Source organism: Canis aureus, chromosome X (genome assembly GCF_053574225.1).
Source record: "Canis aureus isolate CA01 chromosome X, VMU_Caureus_v.1.0, whole genome shotgun sequence".
Classification (NCBI taxonomy): Eukaryota; Metazoa; Chordata; class Mammalia; order Carnivora; family Canidae; genus Canis; species Canis aureus.
In genome coordinates, this window is record NC_135649.1 from 41167806 (window position 1) to 41179875 (window position 12070).

Below are 12070 nucleotides of genomic sequence, written 5' to 3' on the forward strand. Positions count from 1 at the left end.
GATCCAGGGTGAGAGGAGATGAGATCCTCCTCTTTCCCAGCAGATGGGAAAGAGGAAGCCATTTAGTTTGTGCTCCTTTCTTACTTCTTGGCTCCATAATGTTGTGGCTCTGCAAGGCTAAACTGGTTGTTTATGGCCAGCATCTATTCCAATTGGTTGCCTATTCTGAGTGATCAGTGCCCAAGACCTACTACAGCCATTAAATATTTTTGACATCACCCCTACCCAACTCGTAGGGTTGCTGTACAGTTAGTGACTATAATGGAATCTGCCCAGTGCATGTTAAGCATTCAATACATGAGACCAGGTCACTGTATCTGATGCTCCAGTTTGTGGCTTGGATATAGGATGGCTGCAGCATGAGCCCACCAAGATGCCCCAAAGTCTCTAAAGTAGATACCTGAAGCCCCTCGGGTCCGTTCCAACCCACAAATATTGTGACCTTTATCAAACTCCAGTCTCCACCCAACCCCCTCCAAGTACTGCACATATTCCTATAGAACAACTGAGAAGCCCTGGTGGGACCCAGGAGATTTCTCATTTATTCTCCTCCCTCTTTTGAGCATAGACCTGCTGTGGCAGCTGGTGGTGAGCCACAGAATCGAGATGGTGCTGCCGGGAGTGGGTAGGGCACATTGCCACGACAGTGAGTTCAGACCACCTGCGGTCTTCCTTTTTCAAACAAGGCTTCGGACTCTAGTGTTTAAAGCATGTCCCAAGTCCGAATTCTTTCCAAGCCAGAACTCTGGCTAGACTTCATGCCCACTACTCAGTCCACTCCAGATCCTCATGCTCCCTGCTTTCTTGCAGTTTATGGAGTGGCTGCTACAGTTATGAAGCCCCAGACAGTTCGCCAATGTGACTCATTCACCTTCATGTCTGTAGGACTCAGCATGGTGCCCTCTACCCAGTGGAACATGCAATAGATATTTGTCGAATGAGTGAATGAATGAATGATTCTTTCTTGGTCTATACTTTGTGTATGAAGAAGCTTTCTCTCTTGCCCTTTCTTGGAGCCCATTGTGGGTCTGCCAGCCTTCTGGACTCTAACAGTGCTTAGCATCTGTGCCTGTCCTTTGGCCACCAGCCAAATTCAACTCAGGTTCAATTCAACCAACTTCCATGGAGCTGCGCTATTGGCAGGAAGCACACACAGTCTCAAGGAATGGCAAAAGTATTTCCTAGCACATGGCACCTCAATTGTACTTTTAAAACAAAGTTGGCATGGAACAGAATCTTTTCCAAGACTTTGTGAAAGTCTAAATACAATATTATAAATGACTTCCCTTTATTGACACACTTGATAACCCTCCAGGTAATAAGTGACGATGGAGAAACAGATGATTATTTGACAGGTACAGGGCAGATTTAGGAGGGGATGGAAGGGTGGGAGGAATGAGATCCAATCCTTGTCTGAGGGATTTGCAGTTTCATTAAGTGTGGTGGGGAAATGGGGTTGGCATCTCAGCCATTCGGGGCTGGCCTCAGACTAGGATTTGAAGGGATACCCAGCAGCCCCTTAAGTAAAAACAAAGCCAGAGTCCCCCACACACACACCTGTTGTTTTTTTGCCAAGGGTTGGGCCTTTTAAAATTTTATGACTAGTCTTCATTCCTAATTCCACCCCCTTTCACACATCTCCTGCTCCCCATGCCAGTCTTCTGTAAATGAGTAATGTGTGCTCTTTCTAGCAATTACTTCATTTAATGGAATTAGAATTAGCTTTGTGTGTATTCATAGAAACATTATTTTGAGGGGCAGCCTGGGTAGCTCAGCGGTTTAGCACTACCTTCGGCCCAGGGCGTGATCCTGGAGACCTGGGATCGAGTCCCACGTTGGGCTCCCTGCATGGAGCCTGCTTCTCCCTCTGCTTGTGTCTCTACCTCTTTGTCTCTCTGTTTCTTATGAATAAATAAATAAAATCTTTTAAAAAAAGAAACATTATTTTGAATAGCAAAAACCTGGGAAGAACCAGAAATCTTACAATAAGAGCTAACTTAAATATATAATGGTAGATCTGTGGTCTAAAATACTGTGCAGACAAGAAAATGATGTTATTAAAATGTAATTGACATAGGAAAAATTCACAAGATGTGATTGAGTGAAAAGATAGGTTACAAAACAATGATGTGTGTAAGGGGGTGTAATGCATGTGTGCGCCTGTTTGCAGCAGGTGTGCATGCTATTGGTAATTTTTTTCTTGGCCTTTTTTCCATTTTCCAAATTTTCTCTGCTGAGTGCTGGAGTCAGAGTTAAGGCACCACCAGGAAGGTTGCATTGTAAAGACTCTGAGACCATCAACAGGGGTATCAAGCAAGGCTTCCTCCAGTCAGTGGATTTTGAGGAAGGTGGAAGGCACAGTGTATTGGAGAGGACTCCGGGAAAAATCTGTTTTTAAAAAATATTTTATTCATTTATTTGACAGAGAGAGAGAGCACAAGTGAGTAGAAGCAGGAGGAGCAACAAGTAGAGGAAGAGGGAGAAGCAGGCTCCCTGCTGAGCAGAGAGCCCAGTGTGGGGCTCAATCCCAGGACTCTGGGATCATGACCTGAGCTGAAGGCAGATTCTCAACTGACTGAGCCACCCAGGTACCCCAAAAGCTGTTTTTCAAATTCAAGGGGAGGAGATGGTGTCCATCAATGGTGAGGACTTCAGGCCCACCAAAGAAGATGAGACTTCGTTAAAGAAGCAACAGGGAGCGATTCTGGGTTTTTCAACATAGAGGTGAATTGGTGGAAGTGGTGTTGGAAGAGAGTTACAGAGGGTCTCCAACTTAGGATGGCTTGACTAATAATTATTTGACTTTACAAGAGTGTGAAAGTGGTACACATTCTTAGAAACTGTACTTCAAAATTTTCTTTGAATTTGGATCTTTTCCCATGCTGGCTATATATGCTACGATTTGTTCTCATAAATAACTGATAGGCTTACAGCCATTCTGTTTTCAGTACAGTATTCAGTAAGTTACGTGAGACCTCTGACACTTTGTTATGGAATAGGCTTTGTGTTAGATGGTTTTGCCCAACTGTAGGCTAATGGAAGAGTTTTGAGCATGTCTAAAATAGGCTAGGCTAAGCTGCGATGCAGGTCAGGTGTATTAAGTGCATTTTTTAATTAAAATATTTGCTTTTTATTTATTTGACAGAGAGAGCGAGAGCAAGAGCGAGCAAGAGAGACAGAGCACACAAGCAGAGGGAGCAGCAAGTAGGGGGCGAGGGAGAAGCAGGCTCCTTGCTGAGCAGGGAGCCTGGCATGCGGCTCAATCTCGGGACCATGACTCAAGCCAAAGGCAGAAGCCCAACCAACTGAGCCACCCAGGTGCCCATGATTTAAGAAATTTTTAACTTATGGTGGGTTTATCGGGGCATAACCCGATTTTATTTTATTTTATATTTATTTATTTATTTAGATTTTTATTTATTTATTCATGAGAGACAAAGAGAGAGAGAGGCAGAGACACAGGCAGAGGGAGAAGCAGGCTCCATGCAGGGAGCCTGACGTGGGACTCAATCTCAGGTCTTCAGGATCAGGCCCTGGGCCGAAGGCGGCACTAAATCGCTGAGCCACCTGGGCTGCCCCATAACCCCATTTTAAGTTGAGGAAGATCTGTACTCTACCCAAATCAGGGTGGATTGGGTTATAGGCAGGGAGATCTGCCAGGAGACTCTGCCAAACGTTTGCATATTTGACCTGAGGTAAAGAGAGTTTGGATTAAGTTTGTGGCCAAACCAGAAAGGAAGGAGCAGGTGGATGTGACAAAGAATCAGAGATAGAGATTCAAATTTGGCTAAATATATGCCTGTTGGTCCTCAAAGCCATGTAAGGAGACACTTTCCAAGGAAATGGATATTAAGAGAGAATAGCTGAGGACTGAGTCTTCAGGGATTCCAACAGTTAACAGAGGAGGAAAGAAGAGGAGCCAGCAAAGGAGACAGAGAATGATGGGTCAGAGAGATAAGAAGAGAAACTTGAGAATGCAATGCCATGAGAGCCAAGAGTAGGACAGTTACAGGAAGGAGTGTGTGGTTGATGGTATCAAATTCATCCTTGAGGTCAGAGATGAAAACTGAGCAGAGACCCTTGAATTTGGTCAGGAGGTCATTGGTGAATTTACAGAGAGTGGTTTGGCAAATGTGCTGGATTCTAGAAGGTTCCAGGGAAGGGAGGTGTGGAGAAATGGAGGCAGCTCGTGGATACCATCCATGTGACAAGAGTAACGTGTTAGGACTCTGATGAACAAGGTCAAACTTCATCATTCTAGTTCCGCTACTTAACTACTTGAACTAGTTTCCTCTTCTGAAAATGGAAAGAATCCTCTGAGCTCATAAGGCTGTTCAAAGTACAATAGGAATTTAAATGATTACTTTTATGTGACAGTGAAAGGGATTCTCCCTCACTCCCTACCCCTAGACGCTAGAGATTTCTGGAGCATGATAAGAGGAGCCTTTTAGCTTTTTAGTCCTATCCTTAGGTTGATCTTGTTTCAAGAATTTTCTAGCTGTGTTCTCTGGCATTCTTCATGCTAAGTCACTTTAGTGATTCTTCCCTGAGCCCCACTAAGGTGAGGACATTGAGGCAAGGTGGTTGGGAGGGATTCAGTGGTCAGGGCCATATGGAGTGTCTCTGAGACCTGTGTAGAAGTTGCAAGGCTTTGTTTGAGACTCTGGGTATAGTGCCCTGGGGTTCCAACCTCACCCCAACACACAGAAGGCTGCATTCCCTGAAGGGGCAGCAGGGAGATAGGCACCCCAAAACCCTCTTTTTTTTTATCTCATGGCACCTGTACACTGAATGGCAGTTGGACGAAAGGGTCTCAAAAAGGCAGCTTGAGTCTCAAGGGTGCATAAAGCCCTATCCTCTTTTTTTTTTTTTCATTCCTTCTATTATCACTTGGCAACCATGGCCTCATGTTTTTTTTTCTATTCATTGTCTAAAAATCAGCCCTTTGAGCACAGTTCCTTTGTGAAGCCCAGGCTGATTGTGATTTAACATACTGTGGTCTGATCTTTGTCGCAGTGTCTTATTTTCCCCTCAAAGAAGATTCCCAATGGGGGAAAAATGGCTGCCCCACAACCAGCCAGCAGGGCCTAGACCTATTATGAAGCCCTGGAGAGGCATGGGGCTGGGCGCTAGCCTAATGGGATGTGGAGGTGATCGGTGCACATGTTCTCTAGAACTCAAACTTTTCAGATCCCAAGATATCTAGAGACTGTCACAAAGGGCCTTTTTCAAAAAGTTTGTTTGTTTGCTTGTTTATGTATTTATTTGAGAGAGACAGATACAGAGACAGAGATAGTGAGAGAGACCATAAGCAGGGATGACAGGGAGAAGCAGGCTCCGAGCTGAGCCTGGGTTGGATCCTCTGGTCCCTCTACGAAGCTTGGGCCTGTCCCTGAGTGGTGGGATACAGGAGGACGCATTGAGGATCCTGACAGAGGAGCTGAGGGACCGGTTTCCCAACCTGAGTGAAAACTACTTAATCACCACTGACGCCGCTGGCTCCATCGCCACAGCTACGCAGGATGGTGGGATCGTGCTCATCTCTGGGACAGGCTCCAACTGCAGGCTCATCAACCCTGATGGCTCTGAGAGTGGCTGTGGTGGCTGGGGCCACATGATGGGGGATGAGGGCTCAGCCTACTGGATTGCACACCAAGCAGTGAAAATAGTGTTCGACTCTATCGACAACCTAGAGGCAGCTCCTCATGACATTGGCTACATCAAACAGGCGATGTTCAACTATTTCCAGGTGCCAGATTGGCTAGGAATCCTCACCCACCTGTATAGGGACTTTGATAAATGCCGCTTTGCTGGGTTTTGCCAGAAAATTGCAGAAGGTGCTCAGCAGGGAGATCCCCTTTGCCGGTTTATCTTCAGGAAGGCTGGGGAGATGCTGGGCAGGCACGTGGCAGCAGTGCTGCGAGAGATTGACCCGGTCTTGTTCCAGGGGGAGCTGGGCCTCCCTATCCTGTGTGTGGGCTCTGTGTGGAAGAGCTGGGAGCTGCTGAGGGAAGGTTTCCTTCTGGCACTGACCCAGGGCCGAGAGATCCAGGCCTAGAACTCCTTCTCCAGCTTCACCCTGATGAAGCTGCAACACTCATCTGCCCTGGGTGGGGCCAGCCTCGGGGCCAGACACATCGGGCACCTCCTCCCCATGGACTACACTGCCAATGCCGTTGCCTTCTACTCCCACACCTTCTCCTAGGGCCTGGCCCTGGCTCCACGTCTCCAAACCCATTGGACACTGGGTGCTGGAAAGGAGGAGGCTTTTTTTCCTTCTCCTTTTTTTTTAAAAATGGAAAACACATATAAAAGAAAATAAATGCACTTTATCTACAACAAACAAACAAAAAAACAAAAACAAAAACAGAACCCTGGGATCATGACCTGAGTTGAAGGCAGAGGCTTAACCAACAGAGCCACTCAGGTGCCCCCAAAGGGCCTTTTTAATGCCCGTTTCCCGTTTAATGGACGAGCCTGGTTTCATTTCTGGGAAGATGGCTTCCCAGAGGGAAACAGGCTCATGCCATGGATGGTACAATCCCCCTGCTAAAGTGGGTAGGCCTATCTACAAATGGATAGGAGGGCAGGGCAGGGGGACCTCCAAGGAGGCTGGTTTATTGTCAGAAGCCCTTCTGGGAGACCAGGGAGTTGTACTGCGCTTCAGTCACCAGATTTGTCCTGAGCATCTGAAATGCTCTGCTTTGGTGCAGGGGTGGGGAAGGAGATAAGGCTGGAAAGATAGGCCAGGGCCCGTGGCTACCGGAGCCACTGCCATCAGACATCGGAGGAACATGGCCTCGGCTGCCCATTCTGCGGCAGCGCTGGCAGCACCCCGGGGCAGGACTGGCCTTGGGGGGCCAGAGGCTGTCTTTGCACCAAAGTCAAAGCCGGCCCGCTGGGCAGGTGGCCAGAACTCGGAAGGAATTCTCTTCTGCAGCCCAGGGTCCAGGCTTGGCCCCAGCGCGCTGCTACACCAGCCTCTGTCGCCCAGGGCCTCGCACATTCCGAGCCCCCGCCCCTCCGCCCCTCCGCGGGCCTCACCCCCTCCCTGGTCCCCCTCTCCTCCCCCCCTACCAGCTGTCCCCTTTCCCCAGAGCGCCGAGACAGCGGGAGCCTGGGAAGAGGCGGCCTCAGGCCGGAGGGGGCGTGGTGGGGAAGGGGAGGAGGGCGGGGGTGAGGGGATAAGGAGGCCCGCGCTGCCAGTGCCCCCAGCCACTGCCCGCCCAGAAGCCAGGTGCCGCCGCCGCCTCTCTCTCCCTTTCTCTGTCTCTCTCTCTCGCCTGCTTCCCTGCGCCCCCGGGGGAAAGGTCAGCAGCGTCCTGGAGCCACCGTGCCATTCCCCGACAGCCATGAACTGCAGCGAGAGCCAGCGGCTACGCACTCTCCTCAGCCGCCTGCTGCTTGAGCTGCACCATCGGGGCAACGCCAGCGGCCTGGGCGCTGGCCCCGGCCCGAGCATGGGAATGGGGGTCGTGCGTGACCCGTTCGTGGGCCGCGAGGCCACCAGTGCCAAGGGCGACGACGCCTATCTTTACATTCTGCTCATCATGATCTTCTACGCCTGCCTGGCCGGAGGCCTCATCCTGGCCTATACCCGCTCCCGCAATCTCGTCGACGTCAAGGACGAGCCCGCCCAGGCCTGTGCGGTGCACGAGTGGGCCGCCGCCGACGCCGAGACCGCAGCTGGCTCGCCCGCGGAGGGCCGCCACCCGCTAGCCCTCGGGCCGCCGCCCACTCCGGCTCCGGGCACCGCCGAGGGGGTCTAGGACCGCCGCTCCGCTTGCTTGCTTGCGCGCGCCCCCCTCGGCTCCCCACGGTCCCCCAGCGGCCTGCTCCTTCTCTCCCCTTCCAGGAGCCGCCTCACCTGAGGCCCAGACGACGACGAGAGGGCCCGCAGACCCTGTCTGGCAGGCCCTGGAAGAAGCACCACCCTACCCACCCCAGACCGCGTTCTCCCTCCTCTCCTGCCTCTCCCTCCAACCGAGGCCTCTGCTCCCACCCCACACAGCCAACTGCACTAAACTGCCTCTGCTCTCTTCAGACAGCCCTGACACCACGCTCCAGCCGCCTGGGAACTGAATCGCACAAGTCCAGCCCTTGGCATTGAGGTGAAGCAGTGAAGTCCATCAGAACTCTGCTCCGGAGGCTGCCGGGACTGCTCACTCTGCCGAGCCAACGGGCGGGCCATCCTGCCAGGCAGGCCCCAGCAGCTCCAGTTTCTTGTTGCCTTAGGGACCGAGACAGAGACAAGAAGAGACCTCAGACATCTTTCCCCTCCCTCTTGCAGCAGGGAGCTAGCAGGACATTAGGACCCTTTGGTGGGCTACAATGGACTTAATGAGGACTGAAGGGGGAGGGAAATTCCAAGGGCAGGGGAAAGCCTATGACCCCAACTGTATGGCTTTCTTGCATCCAGTTGTCATCCCAAAGGTAACTTGCCTGATTTTTAGCAGCTTTGCCATCTTCCGGAGTGGGTAACAATCGCTAGGTGTATCACCTCAGTACCTCAAAATGACGCCCACCCCCCCCCCCCCCGCAGGTCAATTCAGTTGTTATGGCAGCTGTCTGCTTCATGTATGGAACAGGTGGCTCAGATGTTCCCTTCCTCTGTAACCTGGGTAATCTCACAGGTAATAAAAGTTGTTTAAGCAATAGCCTAAGACTCTTCTCTCAAAGATCTTAGCCTTGAGACCCAGGACTATGTAGAAAAGGAATCCTTTTTGCTTTTGGAAATGTCTAGATTTGAGGGTTGTGTGGTTGTGGTATTTATATTTGTATATTCAATTCCAATACAGTAGAGGTGAGTGGAATTGGAACTGGAAGAAACAGTTGATACAGCTAAATGGGTTGTTTTTCCAAGGGTTTCAAAAGTTGGAACTGCTTTATAACTACTTTTTTTTTCTTTGATTTGGAAGCACCTTGAAATATCATGATGCTAAGTGAGGATTTCCCACTAAAGCAGTTCTTCAGGATATACTTTTAAAGACCTCTCATACCCATCACTATTAGCCATTATCAAAGTTAATTTTTAGAAACCACCTTTGTAAGTCTCCAACATGTAGCTTACTAAAAGAGAAAAGCCAACAAATACAGTATATCTTAAGTCAGAGGGACGATGCTTCAACTGAGCAGTCTTAACCAGCAATGGGTAAAGTGACAGATGCATGTTTATTCATTTATTCTCCTTGTCTCAAGAAGGTCATCAGAACTTGCCTGCTTAGGGCTTAAATACTTATTCCTGATAGTGGCTGTTTGGGCTTCATCAAACACACATAAAAATCGCCTCTTAGCATTAAGCCAACTTGCTTAAATGCAGCTGATTTCTGTGACAGCAAGGCAAACATATTATGAGGCACTTAAATGAGCTGATAATATCTGAGCCTCATTCAAGGCGTTGGTTTTGACCTTCTGGCCCATCTAGTATTTTACTGGAGCTGTTGATAAGTTAAATGAACTTCCTTTCATTCCCAGGACCCACTTCTTGAGGATCAACTGGCCTTGCCCCATTGGCTGATCTCCAGTTTTAGTTTCAGCCTTAAGGCAGGTGGGGGCCAGGGATTGGGCAGCAGTCCAAGACAATGACTGGAAGAAAGGGAACGCTGTGAAAGCTACCTCAGGGCCAGGCAGGGAGGCCTGAATGGGATGTGGAGGGAGGGCACAGATACCCAGCCATGTCAGGGGCATGTGGGGGAAACAGTCCTTACCCTGGGATTCAGGTACAGCAATGTCCCTCATTTATCTGGCATAAATGGGGACACAAGGTTGTTCTGATAGTGAGCATAATCACTGGGTAGGTGTTGACACATTGGTATCGTTTTTCATAGACATTAGAAAAACACATTGCCAAATATACATAAAGGAAGCTGCTTCCAGCCAATGCCCATAGGCAACATTAATGCACCAGCTGTGGGAAAACAAATCCCACCGCAAAACTATTATTTCTGCTTTTAAAAATATTTTAACCTTTTAATGATGATTAGGGTACCTATGAAGAACATGTAGCAAGAGGAGCCACAGAGCTCTTCCAGTGAGAACAGTGACCTGGCCTGGGGAAAGCGGTTTACTTTACTGGCCAGTCACTTTTTCTAAATACATTCAGGATTACGACTGTTTCCCAGATAATGAATGACGTCTCCCAGAAGCCAGGACACTCTACCAGCCAGTGGGGGTTGTCAACAGCACTGAAGTAGTCATATTGTGGTCAGCAAAAGAGAGAAGAAAGGAAAACCAGGGGTTTGGTGGTTTTGATAATATATTTCTGAGTAGCAGGAGCTAACTAACTGTACAAATTGGGGGAAATGTTAGCCTTCTCCTGAACTTTTTTTTTTTTTTCTTCTCCTGAACTTGATTCTAATAAGTTGGAGTGATTCTTTTTTCCCCACCTACCCGGCTGTCTATTTCTCCCTTCTGTGTAAGCAGATCCTGTTTTAGATCAGGTCGAATCTCTTTGCTCAATAATAAGGAAGAAAGAGACCCATGCTTCCTTAATTGTAATTTGAGGCTTCCAACAGAGCACAATCAGGAGATGTTTTGAGTTCCAGTGTCTGGAAGCACGCATCAACAGTGCAAGAATTAATGGAAACTTTTCTTCCATTATGGACATAATGCTGTGCATTATGTTATTATTATTATTATTATTATTATTATTATTATTATGTTATTATTGTTCACTTTTCTAGAGGGCTATAAATGGGGTCTTTCATTTGTTTGGAGTTACCACCTTCTCCTTTTCAATTTGCCATCTCTTTTAGAAACCAAAGATCTGCACATGATTTGTATCAACAAAGAGAAAAGGCTCCGGGCTGATTTCCAAATAATCTTGCCCGACAGCTAAAGCAAATGCACTGTGGTGTGATGAAGAGCGCAGAACTAGAACTAGGAAAGCCAGGGTCCAGCCCTGGCTTTGCCAATTAGCCTGCTTTGTTTCTCAGAACAAACTGCCTAACCTCACCGGGCCTGTCTCCACAGCTGTGGGGATTTAAGGATCAAGTAAGACAATGCATGGGGAAAAGCTAGAAGTATAGCAGCTCTAAGAAGCATAAGGTGTTAAGACTTGTATTTTCCTTTTTCCTTCGTGGGGGAGTGCCTTTGGGTGGTGGAAGGTGGGCGGCAGGAGGCATAGAAAATTCTCCACTCTTTAGAGTCTGCTATTATTGTTCAGAGAAGAGGATTGTAGGGACTTGGCCTCTAGCTCCCAGGTTTCTGAGCCCATCTCCACCATCCTCAGATTCTTGGATGACTATGAGTCTGTGGGTAACCATCTCACCATCCTACTCATCCCCTCTACCCATAAGCCCACGGTGACCTCTTTAAAAAAAATACAATAATGCTGTACTTTCAGAGTTCCACCAGGACTGGAATCTAGACTTTGAAGACGTAGGTCAAGGATTGAGAGAGGGCAGAAGAGAATAAAGAGAAGGAATCATAGGCTTCATGAGGGAGGTAGGAGGAAGAGCAATCTAAAATTTTAGAATGTTCTGTGAAGGTAAGGGAGCATTACTGAGGACCACCAAGGATCAGTAGCCAACCCTCGGTGAACGAATTACCTATCAAAATGGCTTTGGGAGAAGAAGCCAGATGAGAAGTCACTTTTAGAGCCCCTGTTGTTACTTAACACACCCTACGGCCAGCCCAGGAAGACAATTAGTGTGATTAAAGTGATTCTTCCTTCTGTGCTGGATCTTCGAGCATAGGACATGTGGAGTACCAAGCTCTCAGAGAATACAGCCTCTCTTTTGGCCACCTGTCCCTGGCATTTGTCTTTGGCCTATTTCTCTTGGCCAAAAGCTTAGCATATTCTGCAGGTTCTTCCTCATTTTTCTTAGTACACTGTTTCTTCAGAGTAATATTCTAGTGTTTGTGTTGCAGGACACAGGAAGTACCAAGACACTGAATTTTGCCCACTTTGGTACTAGGTGACCCTGCCAGTCCCTCATCAGCTATGTTCTGAGGGAGGGCAGGGTCTTGGAAAAAGCTGTGGTTTGAGCCTCTTAGTCTGAGGAGAATTTGCTCAGAACAGACAGAGGGATACCTCAGATACGTCTTTCTTTTTGTTTTTGTTTTTAAT

The 12070-nt window shown here is 48.3% G+C and overlaps 1 protein-coding gene and 1 pseudogene across 1 annotated transcript; both read left to right on the plus strand.

The window, feature by feature from the left end:
* Nucleotides 1–5302: 5302 nt before the first annotated feature.
* On the plus strand, nucleotides 5303–6332 carry LOC144307717 (N-acetyl-D-glucosamine kinase pseudogene; annotated as a pseudogene).
* An 853-nt stretch (nucleotides 6333–7185) lies between these two features.
* Nucleotides 7186–8657, plus strand: KCNE5 (potassium voltage-gated channel subfamily E regulatory subunit 5). Its single transcript, XM_077887676.1, has one exon. The coding sequence runs from the start codon at nucleotides 7353–7355 to the stop codon at nucleotides 7767–7769; it is 417 nt and encodes a 138-aa protein (XP_077743802.1). The 5' UTR covers nucleotides 7186–7352; the 3' UTR covers nucleotides 7770–8657.
* Nucleotides 8658–12070: the final 3413 nt, after the last annotated feature.

Excerpts from the sequence above, each read along its gene's own strand:
- KCNE5 (XM_077887676.1), top strand. The coding sequence starts at position 7,353 with ATGAACTGCAGCGAGAGCCAGCGGCTACGCACTCTCCTCAGCCGCCTG.